The sequence below is a fragment of the Choloepus didactylus genome, chromosome 10 (assembly GCF_015220235.1).
Source record: "Choloepus didactylus isolate mChoDid1 chromosome 10, mChoDid1.pri, whole genome shotgun sequence".
Lineage (NCBI taxonomy): Eukaryota > Metazoa > Chordata > Mammalia > Pilosa > Megalonychidae > Choloepus > Choloepus didactylus.
The window spans coordinates 52,528,904-52,556,421 of NC_051316.1; the positions used below are offsets into that span (position 1 = coordinate 52,528,904).

At 42.5% G+C, this 27,518-nt stretch overlaps 1 protein-coding gene across 1 annotated transcript in view; it reads left to right on the forward strand.

Moving 5' to 3' along the window:
• Positions 1 to 6,311: 6,311 nt before the first annotated feature.
• SLC1A1 (solute carrier family 1 member 1) overlaps positions 6,312 to 27,518 on the forward strand; it is an 84,253-nt gene continuing 63,046 nt past the window's right edge. The window contains exon 1 of the mRNA XM_037850998.1: positions 6,312 to 6,791. Within this exon, the coding sequence (XP_037706926.1) occupies positions 6,701 to 6,791 (91 nt within the window). The 5' untranslated portion in view covers positions 6,312 to 6,700. The remainder of the gene's footprint in view (positions 6,792 to 27,518) is intronic.

Genomic DNA, 27,518 nt, shown 5'->3' on the forward strand with positions numbered 1-27,518 from the left:
GTGGGTGAATCACTGATGCACTATTATAGGGCGAAGAGGTGTTTTCTGTGAAGTGGGTCCTCCAGGCTAGGCCCATGACACGCTAACAGAGAAATGAAGCAATATGGAACACTTTTCCTAAAGATTATAGTCTTTCCTGCTACATAACCCTATGTATCATGCAGAAAGGGAATGGTAGCCCATTTTTTGTCTTTAAAGTCGTTCTGTAACAAATCCTAACCTCCCAGGCATATGAACACCATGGCCTAGTAGGACAAAGAGCACGTGCTCAGAAAGGCAAAAGGAAAAAAGCACATTCATAATTTTTATATTATTTCTCTCACACTTTCACACACACACATACACACTTAATTGGAATTACAGTATGAATATTTTAAATTTTGTATTTTTTAAGTAAACAAATAACAAACAACTACATTCTCACTGTGAATAAAACAACCCACCTACTGTTTTATAATCTACTTTTCCCATTATAAAATACAGTGGGTTTTTTCTTACCATTTTCCCATATAATTTAATATTCTGCTAAAATATGATTTTCAATCCCTGAGCAGTGTTCCATTGTCCAGCGTATTTTTACATACTTAATCATTCTTTAACTAATCCACTTTACTGGATATTTAAGTTGTTTCCAGCTGAGGTGGGATGAACATCCTTTGTGCACATCTTTGGGTATTTCATTAGTATAAATTTCTAGAGGTTGAATGATTGGACTAAAGAATACAAGCACTTTTGATAGAAGATATTATGAATTGCCTAACTGTCCTCAGAAAAGTCATAGAATTTTCTAATTCCATCAGCAATGTGTAACACTGCCCAGTCCTCCACATCTCTAAGTTTACAATTTATATTGTAAAATTTAAAATTTTATAATTGGGAATTTAAAAATATTTTAATGTTAAAATATCTTTGACAAGCTAATAGATAAACAGTGCTTTAAATTTGTATTTCCTTGACTACTATGAAGTTGAATTTTTTTCATGTATTTCAAATACGTATTGACCATTTGTGTTTATTATTTTAAATGGTAAACTCAGATGAAGAAACAGGTTGAGAGAGGTTGAACACCTTGCTTGAGGACACACGGCTTATGTGAAGCAGACCTAGAACTTTTTTTTCATATTCTAAAATGAAATGGAATTATTCTTCTGTCTGTCAGAAGCAAGCAATAAAATCCATGGGGCAAAGTTCTTTTGAGCCAAGAGTTCAAGGACATTTAATTGATAGATAAAACTTCAGGCCAAATCATCTTTATAAAATACTGCTTGGAGAATTATTTGAAGGTTTAATGAATTAGTTCTTTTACTCTTTGATTTATAATTCCAAGATAAATTTAGATCCAGATCAAGACTGGGAGACAAAGACGAGATTGCTAAAAAGGGATATGGATATGCTGACAACATCCTTTTTGGTCTGAAAGACTGTGCATCCAGAGATGCTGAAGGAGACTCTGGTTCCCAATGGACCATACCACAGAATGAGGACAAAGCAACCAACCATGTATGTTTTATGACTGGAGAACACAACCAGCAAATGTATAGAGAAGCTCAAAAGCTGGTGTTTTACTTTTTGTTTCTGCATGCCTCTTTTTCATTTATATCCCAAATAATATATAAGGCCAGGTTGTAAACTGCTGGTTTAACCTAGTGTGGCAATGTCAGTCTCCTTTCTTTAGTAAAAGGAGAGTTCATGAGTAAAAAATAAAAAAAATAAAAACACACAAACAACTAATATCAATAAAGGAAATTTAAGAGTAATTTAAATGTTCCAAAACAAACAATAGAATAAGCACACTGGCAGAATGGAATCTAGTAAGAATTGGCTAAAGTTTATTTCATTATGGAAGTTGAGGGACCTGGAAAAAAGGAAGATAACACCTTTCAGAGGAAAAGTAATCCTAACAATTTTCCCATTTAGCTTTAAGTTCTTATCCCAGGAAAGTGAATTTTTCTCTCAGGATCTGAGTGGTAAGTTCCCCTTAGATAGAGCTTACAAAGAAATGCCTTCAAACTCTTGTCCAATTTAGGAGCATTTGCATCTATGACTATCACAGGCCAGGAAAGTTAAAAAGAATAGAAGTTAAGTGTGAGGGCTCTCCACCAGTCTCCCCACCCACCCCAAGCGATGCTTCATATACAGTTTCTTGTCTTAGGTAGAGAAATCATATAGAGTTAGTGCCAGTAATGGACAGAGAATTTGGGAGTTCAAACACTGCCCTATAAAACGTATTCAGTGTTCACTTGAGCACAGCACTTCAAGGCACCAATGTGTCTCTTTGATATGGAGGGATGGGTTCCTGAAACTCATATAACCCAAGAGAAAGCTTTCCATAATAGTTCTGTTTTATTCTCATATGACAGGTTAAATGCACAAAATCCAGAGCCAGACTACCTAGGTTCAAAATCTTGATCCTTCCCTTACTAACAGAGGGAACTTAGGTAAGTTACTTAACCTCTTTGTGCCTCAGTTTCCTCAGCTACAACACGAAGATAATAATGGTAACACACACTATCTTCTTTGATTCTTCAAGAAGCTCCATAAGGTAACTGTGATGGTTAGGTTCATGCGTTAACTTGGCCAGGTGATTGTGCCCAGGTGTCTGGTCAAGCAAGCACTGGCCTATCCGTTACTGAAAGGACATTTCGTGGCTGTTAGTAAACCAGAAGTCTGGTTTATTAAATCATCAGTCAATTGTTGCATCTGTGGCTGATTATATCTATGACCAACCAAGGGAATTTCTTTCACAACGAGAGAATCCAATCAGTTGGAGACTTTTAAAGAGAGAACTTTCACTTTTTTTCTTCAGCCAACCAACCTCTCCTGGGAGTTCATGGAAGACCATCAGAGTTCCCAGCTGGCATCCTGCCCTACAGAATTTGGACTCATGCATCCTGCCCTACAGAATCTGGACTCATGCATTCCCACAGTTGCATGAGACATTTTTAGAAAATCTCATATTTATAAATATCTCCTGTTGGTTCTGTTTTCCTAGAGAACCCTGACTAATACTGTAATAAAAATGTCTACTTCACCGAGTTGTTGTGAGGACCAAATGAATTAAAGCATGCCTGCATATGTTAAGTACTTTAAAAGGGTTTGCTTGTTAATTCTTTTTTATTACCAGCTGTTCTAGTTTGCTAATGCTGCCAGAATGCAAAACACCAGAAATGGATTGGCTTTTATAAAAGGGAGTTTATCTGGTTACACAGTTACAATCTTAAGGCCATAAAGTGTCCAAGGTAACACATCAGCAATCAGGTACCTTCACTGGAGGATGGCCAATGGAGTCCGGAAAAACCTCCGTTAGCAGGGAAGGCACGTGGCTGGCGTCTGCTCCAAAGTTCTGGGGTATTTGTCCTCTCTCAGCTTCTCCAGAGCAAGAGTCTGCTTTCAATGGCCGTCTTCAAACTGTCTCTCTCATCTGCAGCTCCTGTGCTTTCTTCAAAGTGTCCCTCTTGGCTGTAGCTCCTCTTCAAAACATCACTCACAGCTGCACTGCGTTCCCTCTGCCTGTCAGCTCCTTTATATAGCTCCACTGATCAAGGCCCACCCTGAATGGGTGGGGCCATGCCTCCATGAAAATATCTAATCAGAGTCATCACCCACAGCTGGGTGGGGCACATCTCCAAAGAAACACTCAAAGAAATCTAATCAACACCGATAACATCTACCCATATAAGATTACATCAAAGATAATGGCATTTGGGGGACACAATATATTCAAACTGGCACACCAGCTAAAGTGGAACTGCCACGTAGCAACAGCATAAACAGAGTTTACAATTCACTTTGTCCACCAGCTTTAAACTTTTGTGATTCTTGACCTTTTTTTTAAAATCTGGGAGATTTTCACTATTTCAAAATGAGTGTATATAAACTTCATTCATCTTTTTATAGTGCATTATTTTAAACTTGCCTAACTTAAATGAGCATAAAACAAGTATGCACTATATGAGCTTTAGTTGTGAAAGTGCAATAATGTTTTGTCCCTTGAACTTCTACAAGACAATGAATATTGATCAACATGCAAGGGTTCTTATGGGTCTGAAGTGGTTCAGGGTGTGTTCACAAGTGGGCAAGAGAGAGAATTAGAAGATGCCTGTCCATGTTGACTCCAAAGAAGACGAGTGACAATATTTGTTGCATACCAGGAATTGTCCTAAGCCTTTTACACATATTATCATTTTCAATTCTTACAACCTCCCCAGGAAGTAAATATTCTTTATACACCCATTTTACAGATGAAGGAACTGAGATGCAAAAAATTAAGTCACCAAGTTGGTAACTGGTGGTGGTGCTGTGATTTAAACCCAACCATTCTATTCCATCCACACACCCCCACCCAAAAAAAAACCAAACTCATTTTTTATTATGCCTCAAAAAGTTGTGATGCACACAAACTTTGTCTCAGGTTCTTCCTTTTTTTTTTTTTTTTCCCTCTTCAGGGCCTATTTATTTCTTAAATACAGCCCTACCCACAACTGTAATAGGCATGCTTATGGTAGACACTTTGGAAAAAAGAAAGAAAAAAAAAAAAAGAAAAAGAAAATTCAAACATGATACTACCACCCAAATATGACAATTGTTAAAATTTTGCTATATTTCCTTCTAGTCTTTTTTCTAAATATGTCTGTATGTTTGTTTTACATAGTTGCAATCAAATTGTACAATTTTTTAATTTTTCTTTTCTCCCTCAATATTATAGCACATGCTATCCCATGCTATTAAAAACTTAATAAACTTCCTTTATATTGGTAGCATAATGTATCATTGCAAGGCAGCTCCATAGTATATTTGTCATTGCCTCATGTTGGACATTTGGGCTTTTTCAGCTTCTTAGCCATAAGATCAAAGATACTGTCTCCTCATTCTTGATGTTTTCCCCTCTTCTCATATTTCTTCAGTTCTTTCTCATGAACTCAATGACTTTGAGATTCCGCTATTCTTTCTTCTCTCAAAGTTTACTTTCTGGAAAGGAGCTGAAAAGCCAATCCATACTAAAGTGTACATGATTGATAAAGCTTAATTTATCATCTCTTCAAGAATACCTGTTTCAATAAAAGCCAAAGGGATGAAGTTCTAAATGCGGAATTTTAGTCATCAGCAAATCTAGTTAGGGAGATTATTTTTTCACCCAATCATAAAGTAGACTCCACAACAGCAAAAGGTGCAGGGCTCATTTAATTTTAGGAAAGGTGATCAGATGACAGCCTAGAGGTGCCAGAGGTGGTGACGTGGTAAAGAAAAGGAAAGAGTTTGTACAAGCATACCTCGCTTTGTTGGGCTTGGCAGAAACTGAGTTTTTCACAAATTGAAGGTTTTTGGCAGCCCTGCCAAGAGCAAGAGTCTAACAGCGCCATTTTTCCAACAGCATGTGCTCACTCCATGTCTCTGTCACATTTTAATTAAGGTATATACATTTTTTTTAGACTTAATGCTATTGCACACTTGATATAGACTACAGTATAATGTAAACATAACTTTTATTTGCACTAAGAAGCCACTTTACTGCGCTGGTCTGGAACGCAACCGCAATATCTGAGGTATGCCTGTAGAAGTGATGGTAAAAATATTGGATATAAGTTTGGAAAAGGAGAATTAGAAAACTAATTTAGTAAAGCAGAGTATATCTGACACGACTAACCTAGTTTCTTTAACTCCCCCGTGTTTGCCTCGCCAATGCATTCGGCCTTCAGGCTGCGCCCCGCCATCTCCCCAGAACAACCTAGTCGGGTTCTGGGTCCTGACTACCAGGCCGAGTCTCACAGCTTCCGGCCTGTGGCAGCCACAGAAAGTCACAAGGAGCGCGGTGAAGTTCTCAGAGGGCCTATAAGAGATGTCCACCTGCAGGGAAAACTTCCCAGCTCTCTGCGACCACTGATAAATCTTGCTGGAGTCTCACTGCCCAGGATTCGAGAAGAGTTAATATTTAGGGGGAGGGGACAGAGGGCCCATGTGAAATTTCACAAAGTCTTGACCTGCCCCCAGCACACTTTCTTTCCTTATTTTTAGAGGCCTCAGGCTTTCGCCGCTGCTGGCAAATCCGAGACTGCGTGACAGAGCCCAAGAAGAACTCAGTTTCCCCCAACTCGAAGCCTCTACCAATTCGAAGCCACCACGTTCTTCAACAGCAGGGACTCGGAACGCTGGTGTGGGAGAGAGGGAAGGGCCGGACGAAATTCAGACCAAGGCGGCCAGTGGCTCCGCCCACTGGATTAGGGAGAGGAGGACCCAGCATGGGCGGTGGGGGAAAAGAGAGACTCCAGTGGCAGGATGGGGCGGGGCGCAGGGTTCCCTGGAGAGGCCGCCCCAGCTCCCACCGCAGCACTGGACTCTCCACGCACGCACCCACCCACCTCCCTGAGTCCACCGCCCCTCCTATCTCCCTTTTCTTTTCTCCCTCCTCCTTCCTTCCTCGCTGAGCTCAGCGGCGGCGGCAGCGGCGGCAGGAGGATCCCGACGCTCCTGCCACGTACACCAAGCAGGGTTTTGCGGGGCGGCCCGCGCGGCGCGGGTTCAGGAGGGACCCGCGAGGCGCGCGATCTCAGGTGGCGGCAGCAGCAGCAGCCTGCACGCACGCACTCCCGGACGCACCCGGATCCTGCTTCGTGTCCCGGGGACCCCCAGCCCCCGCACGCACGGCCGAGCTCAGCGTACAATAGCGGCAGCCGCGGCGCGGCTTGGAGGCCGAGTGCCCGCCATGGGGAAGGCGGCGAGGAAGGCAGGCGACTGCAAGCGCTTCTTGAAGAATAACTGGTTGCTCCTCTCCACGGTGGCCGCGGTGGTGCTAGGTGAGGCTCCCGAGCGGGCTGGTGCCGGAGGGTGGCAGGGCGCTAAGCGCCCCCTCGGCCTGTGACCCCACGCGGGGGCTTCTCCCCAGAGCTCGCTTATTTGTGCTTGCGAAGCCAAGGCACCTCTGGGACTCCCGTTTGGGTGCTCCACGAGCTGCGAGTTCGTGCTTTACCCAGAATGATCAAGGGAGGCTTGAGGGGAAAGGAAGCAAGTAGCTTCGGTCTTTGCCTTCTGGAAGCAAACGGGGTTTAATTTATTAAAATCCTGCCCTCCGCTCCCCCACCCCGCACCCTTTTTTCCTGAACCAAGCCGCCCTACAGAGATTGAGTGTGATTTAGGGTTTTCAGTCGGACTGGAGGCACCTTGGCTTCAGGAATGGCTGGGCCTGGGGACAAGGAGGGTGGGGGGATGTTGCAGTCATTCACAGTGGGCAGTACCTGGAAAGGCGTCTTCCCACGCGGCGAGCGCCGGCTGCTCGCGCCGGGGCTCTGAAAACCTGCCATATTCGTGCCTGAAGACAAGGGGTGTGCAATTATTGCCGGCAGGAGATCACAGGGAAAGGGCAGTAAAAGAAGGCAGATCACCCTGGTAATCTGCTAGAGGGCTCCCCTCCTTCTGTGCTTCCTTGCTCTCACCATTAAAATAAATTTTAGGTCATCTTTGCTTGTTTTTAAGCAAGGGTTTATTTAAGTGATTCACTCCTGTCAGATCATTGGACTAGACTAATGTCTGAGCCATTGCTCAGATGTATGAATTAAATTGTATTTAGATCCTGAATTTCTGTTTTGGAAATTGGGCTGGTGGAGGTATTTGTTAGGGGTTGAAGCCATGTCTCCTTCACACAGTTGGGGATACCCAGCAGGTGAGGCTGGTGTACCTTCTCGGAAACTTGGACTTTTTGTCATTCCTCACCTTCCTTTTAGGAAACAGGAGCTGGATTTGATGGAAAGGCAGGTAGGAGACAGACTTGTCTCCCTCTCAATTTCAGCCTTCCTCTCCAGCTGCTGTTTCTGAATCTCAGAATATTTGATGTTGCTTGCTCCCCCTTCCCTTGCCCCCCCCCCCCAAAAAAAAAACCTTCAGAAGTTAATGAGATCCTCACGGTCAGATTTGCGTCTCAAGAACCTTGTCCCAAGGAAAGTTAGGCTTCTAGTAAATAACATTCTGTAATTGTCTTAGCAGAGGCCATTTGTGGGCAGAAAGAAGAAAAGTAGAGAAGGCAAATCTTGACTGCTTAAATCTATTTCCCCCAAGAAGTACAAAGTGGCTTTGGGCATTTTTAGGGAATGTTTATCTTATCTCATCACGTTTAAATAATAGACCCCACAAAGAGTGTTTTGCTTTCCCTTCAGCCAAATAGAAGAAATGGCCTTTTTTATTTTCTCAGGGTTAAGAGTCCAGAATGAATTGTTCAGTTTCTTTTAAAGGACATTGGGGGTGGGGGGTGGGGGTGACCTTAGGCTTGCATCTGCTTCCTACCTCCCTGCAGATGTGGAATAATCCTACCTCCCCCCTGTCCCCCCGGGGTTTTCCAGAGATACTCCCTTGTTTACCAAGAGTTGCACATTAGTATTTAGTGGACTGATTCACTAGAAGGTGGTTTGGAAAGGATTTTGAGCAGTTGCTCTCTGGCCTTTGAAACCATCTGCACAAACACATCTTCAGCCTCCAGAGGGATTACATGCTTCATGACTGTTTTGCAGATGTGGTCTTTGGTATCATATGGGCTCTTTGCTCCAGTTTTAATGCAGGTGAGTCCCCAGGAGCTTGATTTTAGTACCTTTCCTGTGTTTGAACAAATGCCCTGTCTCCAAAAGGAAGACCACCATTTAAGAGCCATAAATGCACAGGGCAGTAAGTGCCCAGCTGAAGAGTCCTGGGCCATTTGCTCCTGCAGATGACTGTGTGTCCATCCCCATGTGTTCCCGCTCCTGATACGAGAGGTCTCAAGCCAAGACCGCCACCAATGTGCCATCAACAGGGCACTTCCTGGGTCCTCTTCTTTCCCTCTTAGCTCAGAGCGCTGGACCTGGGTGGAAATCACCTCCGTTTGTGTAGTCTGCAATGGCTCATCCTGTTTAACCAGAAGTGAAATTCCAGCAGACTTCTATCAGTGACACTGAGTCCATCCATAAATCCACACTAGGTCATGATAGAAAGAGTTTATTTTTCTACTGCCTCAATCCAGAAAAATCACAAGAGGTCTCCCTCCTGGACCTTTCAACATGAGGGTCTAAAAGAAGCAGCAGCAGTTTAATGTTATTAATTATCCTGACAAAATGTCATCTGATTATAGCCATTGTAATCTTTGGTCCCCACTTTAATTCAGCAACCCTGACACATTAAAATATTTTGGTTATTGAAATGAGGAACACAGAATCTTATGAGCCAGCTTAAAGCCTTTGATTTTTCAAGACATGGCTTGTGAGGGGGAATGCAATTAAAAGTCATCTTTATTGGGTGTGAAAATTAATTCTTTGCATGGACAAGGAGGTGCTAAGAGCTAAACATTTCTTTAATTCTTATTCACAAGATGAAGGGATTGAATAATTAGGTAGCAGTCTTTTTAATTTCTGTGAAATCCTTCAAGGTCCTGGAACTGATATCTTAGGTCTTTACTAAGATACCATTAGGAATGGTTTCATTACAATTCTTGTAGGCCTTTTTTCTGCTTTTGTGGCAAGAATGAGCACAGAGCCTGGAGTCAGGGGTCCCCAGATTTGAATTTTGGCTACATCAGGCTTACCATTTAGACAAATTGCTAATTCTCTGGGATCCTCAGTTTTCTCATCTGGAAAACAATGATATTAGTCATTACCTCATTTGTTATTAGGGTTAATTAAGATAATGTGAAATGTAATATAACGTGAAAATACCCAGTATGTGCCTGACATATAACAGACATCCAATAAATGTTATTTTAAGGTAAATCTGAACACTTCGATTCTGAGAAAATTGATATTTTCTTATGAAATAAGGGCTGTCATGCTGGGTTTCTTTCTCTGTTCCGCTTAGTGTCCAGCCTGTAATTTAAAGTCCTGAATGATTCAAGTGTTTTGGTGACACACTCTCTCTAGGGAAATACCAGCCTCCAAAGTCTTATTCATTTTTTAAAAAGGAAATGAAAAGAATTAATCATTTTGTGTTGTGCCCCATGGCCTCAGTCTCAACCCATGTCACAGGCAGAAATTCCGAGGGCAGAATTTTTGTAGTCCAAGTGAGAATTCTGTCCAAGCAGAGTGACTTGAGTGTGAGAATTGTCTCATATCTCTCCGAGGGTTCAAGAAGTCACCCAGTAATCATCAGATGGTGCATAAGGGTGGGAAAGCACTCGTGCACCCTCAGCCCGTTCACAGCGTAAAGCCTGATGTTTCTGTCCAGACAGGTTATACTTTATTTCTGTCATTTGAAAAGTCTGTGATTTCAAGCTTAGGGATTTTCAAGAAAAGAGAGTGTTGTTATTTACGTGGCATTGCTGGCAAGCTTATTAATTTTAAATCATTTTCTTTGGGTGCTAAGAAGCCATCATTTATAGACTGAGATTTCTTTGTCTAAAACCTAAAACAAGTTCCTTCACGTTCTTTGTGATTCCCTCCCCCAGCCTCGCACCTCTCCTGTCCTGGAGCTGTGTAGCGCATATCTTGCAGTGCCACCTTGAAGTGGTGGATGCTCTGGTTCTGTCTGTTTTCATGTGTATCTGTGAAGCCCCTAGGATGGGGCAGTAAATGTCATGCTGGGTCCCAGACCAGCTACTCACCCACACAAAGCCTTGAGCACAGCGGTGTCCATATGCATTTCGTTCCTGAGGAAGCTCATTCACTCTAGCAGGCCCCAGGCCTGGTACGACTGGGCCTCTGATTAGTTCAGTCCAGCATACACCTGCAGTAACCAACACTTAGATCATTTATTCATTAAATCATTCATTCAACAAATATGTCCTGGGCCCCTCCTATGTGCCAGGGACTGTTCTAGGGCTCACAGCAGTGCATGACAAAAATCCTTGTCTTTGTGGAACATATTCAAGTGGAGAGAGGTAGGTAGACAGTAAACAGAATAAAAAGGTAAAATATATGTTACCTGCTGATCAGTGCTTTGGAGTAACATAAAGCAGAGGAGGGTGCTAGGGAGGGCAGAGGGGGTACAATTTTAAATAAGGTGTTAGGGAGGGCTGAACTGAGAAGGTGACACTAGAGCCAAGACTAGAAAGAGGTGAGGGGACAAGCCACACAGATACCTGGGGAAAGAGTGCTGCAGACAGAGGGACCATGGCGGGGGGGGTGGGGATGAGAGGTGGGAGCATCCTGGCTTGTTTAAGAAATAACAAGGAATGGAGGGAGGGAGGGGGAGAGAAGGAGGAGGTGAGGTGAGGGGTTAGCAAGGGGCAGAGCAATAAGGTCTTGTAAGCACTTGTAAGGACTTTGCCTCATACAGAGAGATAGGAGCTCATCATAAGGCTTTCAGCAGACAGTGACATGATGTGGTTGTATTTTACTTGGCTCTCCCTGGCTGCTCTTTTGACCACAGACTGAAGGGGCAAGGGTGGAAGCAGAGAGAGGCATGTAGGACGTTAATGCAATTAACCTACCATATATTTACTTACTACGTTTTCCACTTTCCATCATGGCTTTTGAAACCTTAGGGAATGCTTATGAATTTTTTTGCAACTATAAAGGAGATGTTCTTATTTTTCCATTATATGGACAAGGAAATGGAAACTCATAGCAATGAGTAACTTGCTTGGAATCACTCAGATAATAACTGGCATCACCAGTTCTTATTCCTGATCCTCTGTTCTTTCTCCTCCATCAGGCTGCAACTCCTCCTCCATCTTCCTCTCCTGTACATTTTTGGTCTTCACTGACCTGTCTGGGAGTCAAGGTTCTCTGGCTGAGTGTGGAGGGTTAAAGGGTGGGAAATGAGGATTCTGTGCCATGCACTTGGGTCTTTGGTTGCCCCTTCTCCTCTGAGACTTGCCTCCTCAGGACCCTCTAAATTGCAGTGCTTGCTTTTGGAGGAATACAGGTGCAGTGGGATTCGCCAAAGCTGATAAGCCAGGCTGGTGTCCACTCTGGGTTCAGACCCACTTATGTCTCTGTCCATGGGGCTGCCCCATTATTCTTCCCACCCTCAAGGCCCGCCCTTCCTATCTTCTAAGTGGCTCAGAAGGCTGCGGAGGAGGTCAGACCCTGCAGAGCCTCAGATGTTGTGCTGAGAAGTTCAGACAGTGTCCTGAAGATGGTGCAGAGCCCTGGAAGGGCTTTAGGGAGGCCAGCGGTCCTGGCAGAGTCGTGTTGAAAAGATCATTACTGTGGCTGGATGTGGAAATGGATCTGAGAAGGGAGTTAGTACAGGCAGGTACACCATCCCCCCAACCCCCCAGGGGATTACAGTAAAGGTACAGGCCAGGAGAGGTGGGGGCCTGGGCTGAGCAGCAGCGGTGGGAATAGAAAGGAAAAGACAGCTACAAGAGTGGGCAACGAGTTAACTTGACGGCTTGGTTAGGTTTGGTCCAAGAGAGAAGGAGGTGGCAGTTTCTAGCAGACTAGGGAGCACTGAGTACTGGAAGGGCACCGGCTTAGAAAAGAACGTGGTGTGTTCTACTGTGACAAGCCGAGTTGTAAGAGCCTGTGAAGCATTTGGATAAAGGTGGCCAATAGGCCCTGGCACTCAGGAGACAGGTTTGGAGCGAAGCATTGATTCTGAGAGCATGGCAGACCTAGGAATAGTTAAAGCTTTGGGAATGAGTGAACCTGTCTTGGGAGAGCATGAACAGGGAAAGAGGAGACCAAAGTCAGAGCCCTGGACAACCCCAGCATTGGAGGTCTGGGCAGAGAAGGGAGCACCGAGAAGAGAAATCAGAAATGATGTGAGAGGAGGTAAGAACTGGACAGTCAGGTGGCTGAGAGGCTCTGTGAGGGAGAGGGTTATTCAGCAGTGTTAGGTGTCACCTGGAAGTCAAGGAAGATGAAGGTGCTCTGGATTGTGGTGATGTGGAAAGAAGCCCAGTGGGGGTGAAGAAAAGGAGGAAGTGACCCTCTGGACTTTTCTTTTGAAGCATTTAGTTGGTTAGAAATGGGAGAAAGTAGTAGCTAAAGGTAGATTAAGGAAGCCTTGGGATTTTTGAGGGGAGGCCTAGGAGAATAGATGACAACATGGGGTAGATGGGTCAAGCGAGGATTGACCAGGGATAGAACATATCATTCCTTGACAATGAAGGGGAGGAGTCATCAGTTAAGAGTTAAGAATTGAGTCTACACTTAAAGTAAACTTTTAAGATGCAGATCTCATCATATCACACAAGGGCTTAAAACCATCCATGGCTCCCCATGCCCTCAGGGTGGGAGAGGGCATCTCTTTAGCATGACATCTAAAACCCTTCATGATCTGCATCGAACTTGCCTGCCTCATCCTTGAAGACTCAGCTCAGCCACCCTCTCTTCGGGGAACTCTGGATCCTACATCTCCCAGGCAGCCTCCCCTTCCTGTTTCACATGCAGTAATAGCTAAGACATGTAAATCATTTATGATATGCTGGATACTCTTCTAAGTGCTTTATATGTATTAACCCACTTGATCTTTACATCTGGAAATGAAGGCACAGAGAATTAAGAGACTTGCTCAGAGTCAGTAATCACAGGCAGTACTGGGATTCATACCCTCAAAATCTGGCTCCAGAGTTCCTGCTCTTAACCGTATGCTCTCCTGCTGCTCCATCAGACCTTTATTTACTTGGTACTTATTATATTATATTCCAGTTTTTAATTAGAATGTATTGTAATTTAGCTAGGATTATTCTAATTGAGTTAGAATATGTTCTAATTTTTCTGCTTCCCCCATGAAAAGATGGGGTTTTTGTGTTACTCCCAGTGCCTGGCAGGTTCAATATGTTTGTTGAATTTTTAATTTTGAGCTAGAAATTTAGTAAGAAACCATCCCTGTTTGTTGAATGAATAAGTGAGCCCAAAACTTACTTAAAGCTCCATTACCTTCATAAAGTTCTCTCTGCCCACTTCAGCCCCCTCTGATCTGCATTAGTAACACAGATTAACACGTAGTCAACATATATGACAAGCAAGTTAATCTTCCTCAAAACTAGACTATAAATCCTTTGAGAGCAAAAATGCTCCCATTACACCTAGCAGGCACTGGAAAATTATACCTAACAGGCACTGGAAATGAGACCTTAAAGTAATAAAACTGACTCTTGAAAGCTATGTAAAAAGAGTGTATCTAATACCTCAACTCTCTGGACCTTTGTTTCCCTAATCAGAAAAAAGGAGTTTGTATTACCTGAAAGAGCAGGGATGATTCCATTCATGTGCCATTCATGTGAACTACCTGGTGTGTTACACTGAGAAAGCAGCAGAGGCAAAGGTTCTGAAATTGATTATTGATGTCTGGTATGGGATTAGGAAAGTAGTGGTATGTGTGCTGCCTGCTTGTTGACCCTGAGTTAGAAAATCTCGGAGGTTCCTTCCAGCTTTAAGATCCTTTAGCTGTGTCACTGTATAGTCACACTTCAGGTCATTGCTAGGAGCCAGAGGAATTCTTCCATGTGGAACCAAGGGAGGATTAAAGTTCATTGCATGAGGATGATATGACCTTGAAGTTGAGTAAAATGTTTTGCATTTGAACTACTGATCAATGACTTGGGGATAATAATATAAATTGCAGCTGTTGCTATTACCAGGGTAAGGTTCTTTCTCAGTATTAATATTTCATTAGAGCAGTAATGTGAGGCCTAATAAACTTGTATGAACTTCATATGGTCAAAATGTTTGTAAAGCACAGAATACTCCAATAACATAAAATAGTAGTGCCCTTTAAAATTTTTGTTTAAAATGGTAGGAAGAATGTAGTTCCTATATCCCCAAAATCTGTTCTTTCCACAATATACAATAAATAATCCGTTTGAATAAGGGAAACAAAACTGGCATAATTGTCTATATATAGAGGGGACTTTTGCTTTCAAAGAAAAAAACATAGCTTTGTGTTTATATATTTCTGAAAAGCTGATGGAAATACACATTTGCTGGTTTAGCTATATTTATTTGATCTGTATTAGTATATTTGTTTATAGCATGCTGTAGACACTATAGTATTATTAGCAAAATAATTATCACTACTAATTGGTTTCCATGATATTCTCTAGGAATTTGGTAGTTGGTACTATGTTGGGTTTGTATAAGTCACTTTTGGTTTAAAAGTGTGTGCACACACGTCTGTGTGTGCATGTGTAGTGCATGTATCTTCCCTGAGGTACCTTGCTTAAGTACCTCAGAGAGGGAGCCCTTTGGATAGCTTAACCCAAGTTCTACCTATTGAAGAATTAGGAGAAAAAAATTGGGCTTTGAATGCCTATGCCTGGTGCTTTCATTTTTGAAACCAAATCAGGACTCATTAGATGTGGGGAATTACTGCAAGACCCCAAACAAAATTATAATCCAACCAAAAAATTATAAAATTAACCTTTAAAAATTATTTTAAGTGTTCGATTCTGTACATCAAAGTTGGTATATACATAGTTAATGCCATCTATTGGGAGGACTTTGGATGTAAATTGCTAACATACAGAGGAGGAAAGTATGGACAGTCTGTCTGACTCTGGTTTTAGTTCTCAGAATAGAGAAGATGGTTGACAGATAGCAAATATCTTGTCAGAGGATGCTTAATCTAAGATACAGTATTTTATTTAGCACAGTAAAACTACAGAATCAAAGTTACCCACCTGTCAAAAATTTGAGCAGCAGGCATAAGAAATAAAGGAAGCTTCATACTATGTAGACAATTATTGTGTGCTGATTCAGGATCTTGGGAAGCTCATGGAGTAGCTGAGATGTGCAAAAACCCTGGGTTAATTCAGACAAGAAGTAAATAAGCAGGGTTAGGAATTAGCTGTTGGAGAGCATGGGGATGCACTTGTGCTTACTTACGTGTAAAGAGAGCTTTCCACATTAATTACTTGTGGGAAATTGTGATTACCTTTGCCAGAGGCTGAGACTGAAAATAACTGTCCTAGTAAGGCAGCAACCCACTGGCCTAGTGCCAGGAAGCTCTGTCCACCTGAGGAACCGTGAATCCCTTGAATGGCTGGAGATCTGGGGTTATATACCCAGTGGGGAACTAAGGCTGTCTCGAAAAAACAGAGCTGATTTTAGATGTCACTGCATGTCCCATTTAAACACCCTGGAGCAGAGTTGGTTAAAATAGCAAGTGTTTTAAATGGCGTTTTCTATTTTGAATGTTAAACAGACATCTAATAGAGAATGGTATTGGCCACCGTTAGTATTAAGCCACTAAATTGCTTTAGGGTTATAGTTGAGCTCTGGGGACAGATTTAGAAGGGGCTAATTTGTTTTACTTGCTGAGGAAACAGCCCCAAACTGCAACAAAGAGTACTCTGTGGTAATTAGTATGCTTACAGTAACACCTCTGTTAATGGAAAGGAAGTGTTTCAGTGACTCACTCCTTGCCAGAAATGTTACTACCCTACTTTAAAAAATATCTGCCTGTTCCATTACCAGAGGTAGACTATTTCCTTTCCATCAAATACTCCTGCACCTTTTCGTGAGGGACGGACCTTGTCCCAGCGGCACAGACGTGGGTAGTTCCTCTCCCGTTCCACACCTCAGCTGTGTGAGCTCCCGGGCTGGGGTCCCCCCTCAGACCCAGAGCTGGCCTGGAGGAGCTCACACCCTCCCACCAGTCCCACCACGCTCAGGCTAAGGGTCTTTGGTCTCCAAGTCCCTAATTGTGCCCAGGGGACGTTTGTCACAGCAGATCTTCCTGTTTTTAGGCAGGGTCTCAATACCAGCATCTTGTATCTTTCTTCTTGGTCTGCACGTTGAAGCAAAGTGGTGGCCTTTGGGACTGGAACGTCAATTCAGAAATGAACTCAGAGTGTGTCCACACGCTGTTTATTCTTATAACTGCACTGAGACAACTACTTGGGTTCAGCACACCCAGTTGATTAAAATGGTAACATTTACTCCTGGACTAAAGGCGAAATTCCTGGAGGAGAGAACTTAGTTGTGTATAATTAAATTATTTTCCTACCACTGTTCTAAAGAGTTATCTGGTTACTTACAATTCAGTAAAATATTAAGTCAGCAAAACAATGTGCCATTCCTAGTAATGGCTAACTACAGAAAGCCTCTCTCCATTCCTGGAAAAGAAAATGTTTTTGCTTAATTTCTGTGGGTATCTCATATACTTAAATGTTTTCTAAGCCACATTACCTTACCACTTTACATGTTTCATATAAGATTCCTCAGATTGTGAGTCAATAAAACACACATTTTCTCCTTCAAAATTATTTCTAAACAAAACACAACCCCCAAAAAATAAAATAAAAACAAAGAATAATAAAAGAAAAAGGTTATTTCTCTTTGGCTAATCAAGCATAATAGCTAATATTTATTGAGGGTGTATAGTGAATTTTATGCATGCTTATTTCCCATTTGACCTTCAGCACCTAAGTTAGAGATTTTACAGATGAGGAAACTGAAACAAGGCTTAAGTAACTTGGCTGAAGTCGCAGTCACAGCTGGGATTTGCACCAGGACTGACTTCAAAGCTTAGATTATTTAGTCATGAAGCAAGGCTACTTCTTTGCTGGGAAACTTCAGTATACTTAATTGATAACTTAAAACATTGTTGCTGACATCACTCTTACAGAGTAGCCAAAGAAAGCTTCTTATCCTCCCTCTTGCTCCGGTCCTTTCCCTATCTCTTGGCTCTTGCTTATCTTGTCCCTTAATTTGGGATGACATGCAGTGTTGAGTCCTTTCCCCTGTTCTTCTCTTACATAAATCTTCTATTTGATCTTATAGTCTAGTAGTTGCTCACCCAGGGTCTGTTGTACTTCCCTGCACTAATGTTTTTGCACATGTATTCACCCACTGTTATCCAACCCATCCTTGAAGATGAATCTAATTTCCACCTTTATCATATAGCCTTCTCTAACTGCCCAGTCTGAAATAATCTCCCCCTTCTGTATACTTTATAACACTTAATTTATATTCAGAAGTATACAGTATTTGCACCACCACTCCCCATTCTGTCCTTTGGCAGACATCATCATTGACTCCAGCACTCTTCACCACTGGCTCTGTTATGGCCTCAGAATTCTCAAAACTATGCTCTTGGTAACCACTCTTACATGGAATTGACATATAAAATGAAAAGTATTGCCCGTTGCTGGGATAATCTATTCATTTAGCAATCAGTTAGGAACTCAATTAAATCGAACAAGTATCCATGTTACTGGCAGGAGATGCAGAGTTGAAGGCTGTGTTTCACCTTCATAGCCCATCAGAGGCACAGAGGCACATTAACCCTAATGTGGCTAATACCACAAGAAAGCTACAGAGTGCCATGGGCCTTCAAAGAAAAGAGGCAGAATTGGAAAACAGTTCCCAGAGGAGGCCTTAGTTAGAATGGCCTTGGGCAGGAGTGGTAGGATCTCTGGGCATGAAGACTGGAAAGAGAAAATCCAGGTAGAGAGACTCATAAGAGTACAGAGGTTCTTATCCTATTTTAAGTCCAATTTCAGTATTGTATGGAACCAATTCTTAATATGTGTGGTGCTTTATTTTCACATTTCTCTTTCTCATCTCTGTTTCCTGAGGCTAAGAATGCTGTGTTAGATGGGTCTGTCATACTCTTAGCATCTAGCATTGCACCCACTTCCTAGGAGATGCCCCCAAAATGTATTTTGTGATTGATTACAAAATCTTCTTCATTGACAAAGAAAACAAGTAAATCCTTCTCATGTCATTTCATTGATCCCAGTTACCCTCTTATTTTTATGGGTTTTTGAGTGAAGACCTTGAGAAACTAAACTCTTACCCAAGCCTGAGTCATCCCAAACATGCTTTACTCCTTGACTAGGGGTTCCAGAACAAGGCAGGTCTGGTCACTGAAGCCATTTTATGTGAGCTCAGCATGGTGCTGAAACTCCCAGACAGGAGAGCATCTCTCTACCCTGAGGAAGATATAGCTTTCTTGGGGAGCCAGCACCAGAACCAGCCTGATCTCCAGAGAAGGCTTTGGGTGGATTAGAGAGATTGGAAGATAGAGCAGGGTTCCCTGAGATGGGCCACAGGTTGGAGCTCAGTCTTGGAATAGTAGAGCCTTTTTGGATGTGGCATTAGCAACTCCCATTTGTTTCAGTGCGTTTATTTCTAGTTTTCTCCTGCAAGCATCCTTTTATACCCTTGTCCACATTCTGCCCATTTCTCTCCCCATTTGTTGATTATTTCTATGACAAGATTACTTAACCTCCCAGACTACCTGCTCCAGTAGACCTTGGGCAGCTGCTTGGATAAACCCTAGACTCAGCCATTAAAAGTCTGAAGATAGGTTTTTACTTTTCTTTTGGCAAAAGTCAGCAGTCAACTAGAAGATGTAATAGGCTTCCTCATCATTGGTTCCTTTCTTACACCTGGAGAATTTCCTGAGGTTTCAGCAGAGGAGATGCTGTGTTCCCAGAGGGGTTGAGATTGAGATCTAGATCTGTACCACCAGTTCAGAAGCCACAGACCTTTGAAATGAAATGAAAGTCTTTGTTATGTAACTCATTTGCCACCTTCACTGAATATTGATATTTTCCAGCTAAAATGAAATCTCCAACTTATTTATTTTGAAAAAAATTAGAAGTTTATATCTACTATTGTTTAATTTGAAATGATTGAGTGAAGTGAGGTTGCTTATTTAATCTCAAGTCAGTAACAAAGAAGTCTGGGCTTACTGCACCTGAGATATACCTGAAATTACCTGAAGTGGTGGTGCTCAGTCACTGAGGTCTTATACGTGTTGTGAATCCTGCTCAGTGCTTTGGCACCAGGGAAAGGGGTAGTGGGTCACAGTAGGAGGGGCTAGCAGCAACTTTTTGCTTAGATTCACTCTCAGTTGTTATTTTATATTCTGACAATTACAATTGGAGCTGAAAATTTAGAATTCTGTTTATAATAGCTCCAAACAAATGAAAGATCAGGTATCAATTTCACAATTTACGTGTAGGATCTGTATGCTGAAAACTGTAAAACACTGATGAAAGAAATAAAAAAAAGATCTGAACAAATGGTAAGATATGCCTATTCATGGGTTGGAGGACTCAACATAGTAAAGATGTCAGTTCTTCCCAAATTGATGTATAGATTTAATGCATTCTGATGAAAATCCCCACAGGACTTTTTTTTATCTATATCAGCCAAACTGATTCTAAAATTTATATGGAAAGACAAGGAACTAGAAGAGCTAAAACAATTTTGAAAAAGAAGAATAAAGTTGGAGGAATCACACTATTGTATTTTCAGACAGTAATCAAGACGATAGTATTGGTGAAGGAGTAGACAAGGTAGATCAATGAAACAGAATAGAGTCCAGAGATAGACACATGCACATATACTCATTTGATTTTTGACAAAGATACAAAAGCTATTCAAAAAAGAAAGGATAGCCTTTTCAACAATTGATGTTGGGACAACTGGATATCCATTTGAGGAAAAAAAAAAGAACCTCAACCTGAGCATCACATTTCATACAAAAGGAACTCAAAATGGATCCTAGATCTAAAATGAAAGAGTAAAATATAAAAGTTTTAGAAGAAAAAATATAGGAGAAAAATCTTCATGACCTGATGTTAAATAAAGTATTCTTAAACATTATACCAAAAGTATAATTCAAAAAAAAATTGATAAGTTGGATTTTATAAAAAATATACTTTTGCTTTAGGTGGCAGTTTGAAGCTGTTACATACCCAGAAAAGGCCATGTTCTTTTGATCCATCCCTGTGGGTGCAGACCTATTGTAAGTGGGACCTTTTGATACGTTATTTCAATTAAGGAGTTGCCCCAAGGTGGATCTTAATCCTTTTACTGGAGTCCTTTAAAAGAGATGAATTTAAGAGAAGCTCATAGAGAAAAGTTCCAGAGACGCTAAAAGAGCTCAGAGGGAAAGCCGCTGGAAACAGAAGCTGAAAGGAATGAAACGCAGGCGTGAAGGACCAGCAGACATTGCCATGTGCCTTCCCTTGTGACAGAGGTGTCGCAGATGCCAGCAGCCTGTCTGCAGGGTCCAGGTATTGTCCTGTGGATGCCTTGAGTTGGACATTTTCATGGTCTAAGAACTGTAACTTGTAAATTAATAAATCCCCATTGTAAGAGCCAACCCAATTTTGATATATTGCATTCTGGCAGCATTAGCAAACCAAAACACTTTATGAAAGACATTGTTAAGAAAATGAAAAAACAAGGTACAGATTAGGAAAAAATAACTGCAGATCACATATCCAGCATATCTGAACTTGAATCTAGAACATATGCAGAACTGTCAAAACTCAACAGTGAGAAAACAAACAACCCACTTTAAGAAATGAGCAAAAGACTTGAACAAACACTTACTTCACCAAAGAGGATATATGCATGTCAAAAAAACATATGAAAAGCTGTTCAGCATCATTAGCCATTAGGGAAATGCAAAACTGTAGTGAGATGCTGCTGCAAATCTATTGGAATGGCTAAAATAAAAAAATGCTCATAACACAAAGTGCTGACGAGGATATGGAGTGCCTGATACTCTTATAAATGGCTGGTGGGAATGTGAAATGGGACTGTCACTCTAAAAAACAGTTTGGCAGTTTCTTATAGAGTTAAACATGTGCTTTACCATATGACCCAGCAGTCGAATTCCTGGGTACATACTCTAGAGAAAGAAACTTATATTTACACAAAAACCTATACATGAACGTTTATAGCAGCTCTACTCATACTCACCCAAAACAGGTGTGCTAGTTTGGATGTATTAGGTCCCCCACAATGCCATGTTCTTTGATGCAATCTTGTGAGGGCAAATGTATTAGTGTTGATTAGATTGGAATTCTTTGACTGAGTGTTTCCAGGGAGATGTGACTCAGTCAGCTATGAATGAAACATTTGATTGGATAATTTCCATGGAGGTGTTACCCTGCCCATTCAGGGTGAGTGTAATTGGATCACTGGAGTTGTATAAAGGAGTTCACAGACAGAAGGGCCTCACAGCAACTGAGAATGACATTTTGAAGAGCAGCTGCAGCTAAGAGAGGACAAAACGCCCCAAGAGCAACATTTGGAGAAAGCTGTTTTGAAACCAGAACTCCAGAGCAGACACCAGCCACGTGCCTTCCCAGCTAACAGAGGTTTTCCGGACAGCATTGGCCATCCTCCAGTGAAGGTACCCGATTGTTGATGCCTTACCTTGGACACTTTATGGCCTTAAGACTGTAACTGTGTAACCAAATAAACCCCCTTTTATAAAAGCCAATCCATTTCTAGTGTTCTGCATTCTGGCAGCATTCGCAAACCGGAACAACAGGAAACAACCCAAATATCCTTCAACAGGTGAATGAATAAACAAATTTGTAGTCCAGCCATAAAATGCAATCTACTCATCAAGTAAAAGGAACAAACTGTTGATACATACAAAAACTTGGATGAATCCCATAGGCATTATGCCGAGTGAAATGAGCCAGTATCAAAAGGTTACATAGATGATTCATTTATATGATGCTTTCAAGAAGATGAAACCGTAGTGTTGGAGAACAGATTGGTGGTTACCAGGCATCGGCGGGGGTGTGTGTGTGATTATAAACGTATAACCTGAGCGAATTTTTTGGAGGTGATGTAACTGTTGTGTATCTTAATTTTGGTGGTGTTTATAAGAATTTTAACACATTAAAACTCATAGAACTGTATATTTAAAAAATTCAGTTGTACTGTCTGTTAAATATACTTTAAAAACCCCACACACCTTCAGAGTCAGGTTGGTGCATACAAGTCCAGTGTTTGGAAGAGGCGTTCTGTTTGTAACAGTGAGGGAATTCCTGCCCTCTGGTGTGTCCCCATCCCGGTGAAGAGCAAAGCCTCCAGTGGCCTGATGCTGCTCTAATTCCCGTCAAGGATATCTGATTGTTTTGTATATGGTTGGGCATGGAAGGTGCAGGATCTTCTTAACTCTACATCTGCAGGGCCAGCAGTTGGAGGAGGTTGGGAAAGCTTTCCAAATATGCTTGAGCTAAGTTTTGAAGTGGCTGAAATGGCAAATGGGTAGAGTTGGAAAGCAGAGAGAACAATGTGCAGAGATTCGGAGAGCAAGGTAGAACTGAAACAGTACAGCATTGTGACATGGCTGGGGCTGAGGCTGGGGCTGGGGCTGGGCCGGGGCTAGACTCAGGAACTGTTGCTGGGGCTGGACTGGGGCTGGACCCAAGAACTGGAGCTGGGGCTAGGGTTGGACCTAGGAGCTGGGTTCAGCTGGACTGGTGCCAAGTGGACCACAGGACCTGGTGTGCCATCCTGTGTTGGGAATTGAAAGAGCATTAAGCAGGAGAATGGCTTGGTCAGATTTGCATTTTGGAAAGCCTGCTCTGGCTTTGGTTGAATTTGAGGAGACTAGAGTGGAGGCAGGTGTGCCAGTTTGAATATATTGTGTCCCCCAAAACACCATATTCTTCGATGCAGTCTTGTGGGGGCAGATGTATTTAGTGTTGATTGAATTGGAATCCTTTGATTGTTTCCATGGAGATGTGACTCAATCAACTGTGAGTGAAACGTTTGATTGGAGAATTTCCATAGAGGTGTTAACCCTGCCCATTCAGGGTGGGTGTTAGTTGGATCACTGGAGTACTTTAATAAGAGCTACACAGGCCCAGATGTTTGCTACAGCCAAGAGGGACACTTTGAAGAATACACGGAAGCTGAGAGAGTGGTTGCAGATGAGAGACTGTTTGAAGACGGCCGTTGAAAGCAGTCTCTTGCTTTGGAGAAGCTAAGAGAGGACAAACACCCCAAGAGCAACTAAGAGTGACATTTTCAAGGAACTGCAGCCTAGAGAGGAATGTCCTGGGAGAAAGCCATTTTGAAACCAGAACTTTGGAGCAGACGCCAGCCATGTGCCTTTCCAGCTAACTAACAGAGGTTTTCTGAACACCATTGGCCATCCTCCAGTGAAGGTGCTCGATTGTTGATGCCTTACCTTGGACACTTTATGACCTTAAGACTGTAACTATGTAACCAAATAAACCCCCTTTTATAAAAGCCAGTCCTTTTCTGGTGTTTCGCATTCCGGCAGCATTAGCAAACTAGAACAGCAGGAAAAGCTCGAGGAAGGTGATGAAATAGTCTTGGTGAGACATGAGGTGGACCTGAAACAAGGCAGTATCAATGATGGTGGAAAGGAGAGACAGATCTAATGTATGTTAACTCAGTAGCAGAACTTGATGACTTCAATGTTGGGTGCTTGGAATGGGACGAGGAGTAAACTAGAATTTCTCCAGAGGCAAAATGGTATAGCACTTTGGACCCAGACTACCTGGGTATCTTAGCGGAGTCACTTATTTCCTGTGAGGGCTTGAAAAAGTCATTTTACCTCCTTGTGCCTCAGTTTCTCACCTGAAAATGAAGTTGCCTTCTAGAGTTGTTGTGAAGATCAGTCAGAGTTAATTATGTAAAATGTGTAAGCCAGTGCCTAATACCTGATAAGCCCTCCAAAAATGTTTGTAATGATCACACAATTTATGGAGAGAAAGAACTGTTTTGGTATCTATTGCTATGTAACAAATCACCCCAACACTTAGTGGCTTAAAATCATAACAATAATCTTACTATTATGGTTCATGGTTCTGAAGGTTGACTGGGCTCAGCTAGGTAGTTCTGTCTCGGAGTCTCTCTTGTGGTTGAAGTGAGATGGTGGCTGGAGCTGGAATCATACAGAGGCTGCGTCACTCACTTGTAAGCTGCCTGGGCTGGGAAGACTCAGACAGCAAGGGCTCCTCCAGCATCTCTCTCCTGCTTTCTGTCTCTGATTTTTCCATGTGGTCTCTCTCACACGGCAGCTTCTCTTACATGGCACCTCAGGGCTTCAAAGTGAATGCCCCAAGAGAAACCAGCAGAAGCTGAGCAGCTCATTCTAACATAGCATGGGACTTCATGCAGCTTCACTTCTGCCACGGTCTTTTCATCAGGGCAATCACAAAGGCCCACCCTGATGGGAGAGTGTCAAAGCATTTGTGGACATTTTGTTTTAGTTCTTTTATTATTATATTTTTGTTAGAGAAGTTGCCGATTTGCAGAAAGATCATGCACAAAATACAGAGTTCCTCTATATCTACCCCCCCTTTTTAACGTTTTGCATTAGTGTAGTACCTTTGTTACTAATGATGAGAGAGTATTATTATAATGACCTATTAGCTATATACCATAGCCAAATTCAGATTCACTGTTGGTGTTGTGCAGTGGGGACATGTAATACCACAAGGGAAAGCCAGGAGGCAAAGTCTCAGGTCTTCTGGGGGAAAGAAAGAACTTTATTTTTCCCATGTTGAGGTATGTATACAGGTGAAGAGTTCCAGAAGGCAATTAATTGCCTATTGAGTCTGGCACTTGGGAAACAGAATCAGGCAAGAGATAGAGATAGAAATTGAAACTATGAGAACAGATAAGATCACCCTAGGAGACTGTGCAGCCCAAGAAGAGGATGGAAGACAAAACACCAGCATCGATGTGAGGGGCAGGTCGAGAGGTGGGGAGATCGAGAGCTTACTCAGCCTGGTTGGGTTCCTCCAGACATCCATTGGTTTTTATCCCCAGGATATGCTAAGAATTCTTTCTCTGGGTACCAGCCTTCTCGAGGCAAAAGAGGAGTCATCTTTCCAGCCAGATTCGACCCTTGGTGGTCCAGATCGAGAGTTTTCCCTCACCTTTCCCTGTAGACTGCTGACTGTCAGAATCCCCCACTGCCCCCAGGCCATTCCATCCTCACAGACTGCCTGGCTGTCCGTGCAGGGAGCTGTAGGGTTCTGATTGCTTCAGTCCTGTATATTTTCAGTGTGGGTCAAGTAATTAGATCCTCTGCCTTCTTCCCCAACAGGTGTTTTCCCTAAAGCAAAAGAGTCCTTGAGCATGTATTAGGAAAGTTTCTTCCCTCCAACCCTTTCAAAATACCCTAAATTCAAGCCACACCACTGTAATTAGCCTTCATTTTGGGAACTCTTTAGAGAACTACCATACTGGGGTGAGAGCTGACCTGCAATTCCATGAAAGAGCCAGGTTCCAAATCAGGTGTGTCTGATATCAGAGCTGAGTGTTTGGCACTCTAGGCATCCCTCCAGAAGACACCAGTGTAAATGTATCTCTGAACAGGCCTGAACATTTTGACAGTTGAATGTAATACACACCAGCTGTGCCTGATGGATTGAGCGGAGAATGGTGCATTTAGTTTGAGCAAGCAATTAAAGTCTAAGAGGGCTTATCGCCTTTCCCTCTGGAAAATAAGATGAATTAGCAAACTGAGTCATATTTGTTCTCACCCAAGCTCTGAAATAATCCCCTTATTATCTCGCCAAACCTTTTCCTGACCCAAATCATAGATCTGGAATTCTCCATTCTTCTCCTGCCTCCGCTCCCTCCCGCTCCTGTGGAGGCTCCGTTCCCATCTTCAGTTCCCCATGGTGTCGCCTCCCCTCTACAGCCTCCCCACTGCTGTATCTTCGTCCTGATCCACCCTACACACCTCAGCTGGGTTTATCTCTGATCTAGGCCGGCCCTTGCACACACACGTTCAATGGCTACTCATTATCTCTACTAATAGCTAAACTTTGTATATGGCTTTATAGTTTAACACATGGTTTATCTTGTTTAATCCCCACGGTACCTTGGACAGAAGGGAACAAGTCAAGGGTCAGAGAGATATAAATTCCTCCTCCCTGGTATTCGAGGCTTTTCGTGGTATGCCCTGATTTGTTTTTCTAGTCTTAGTCTCTAAACCACTTCTCAGGCACCAGCCAAACTGTTGACTGAGCACAATCATGGCTCCTCTTTATTGGAAGGAGCAGCATTTTGGGGTCAAACAGACCTGGATCTCCAGGCTGACTTTGTGGTCTTGGGCAAGTTTCCTAAACACTTTTTCTGTAAATTGCAGGGTTGTTTTGACAAGATGATCAAATGTAATAAAGTACTGTGAAAGAATTTAGGAGAATGGGCACTTGAAAATGTTAATTTGTCCTCCCCCCACTTTATCTTTTTGTGTTCTCCCCACTCTCCTTCCTCCCCATCAACAGTCCCTGTGTGTTGAATTTCTATTCTCACATCTCCATCCTAATGGGAATTTCTCTGCACTTGAACTCCTACAACTCTGGGGTTGTCTTTTTTACGGCCCTTGCAGGTTCCCTGGAATATTGGTGTTGTTTACATGTCACGTTCTGCTTACTAGAGGCCGAGTTCTCAGTGGCAGGAGCTGCATCCTCTCTTTGTCTTCACCGCATGGCGCTTTGCTCAAAGAAGTCACTCTGACCTTTGTAGAATTGACTCAAGACCACAAGGAGGCTGCATGGATCGTCAGGACCATTTCCTCATTGCTGTGATATTTGCTTTCAGCTGAATGTTGGAGACCAGGCTTGCCCTTCTCTGATTTATGGTGTTCTTATTCCATGTTCAGTAGGAAAAGCAGAATGAAAATGACAGCCCAGGGAGGAAATTGGCTTGCAGAATTTATTTGGTGTGGCTCGTGGAGTATAGCAGTTGCTTTTAAACTTTTGTTAGCATTTTAAAATTGCATGGTTTCACACAAAGTCCCAGATTCCTAGTTGCTCTTGAAAAATTTTCAGAGGACAGGTTACCCAGGACCCTCACTTCCATTTGATGACATATGGCTGGAGCTGAGTGGCCACTCTGCAGACAAACACACATCCT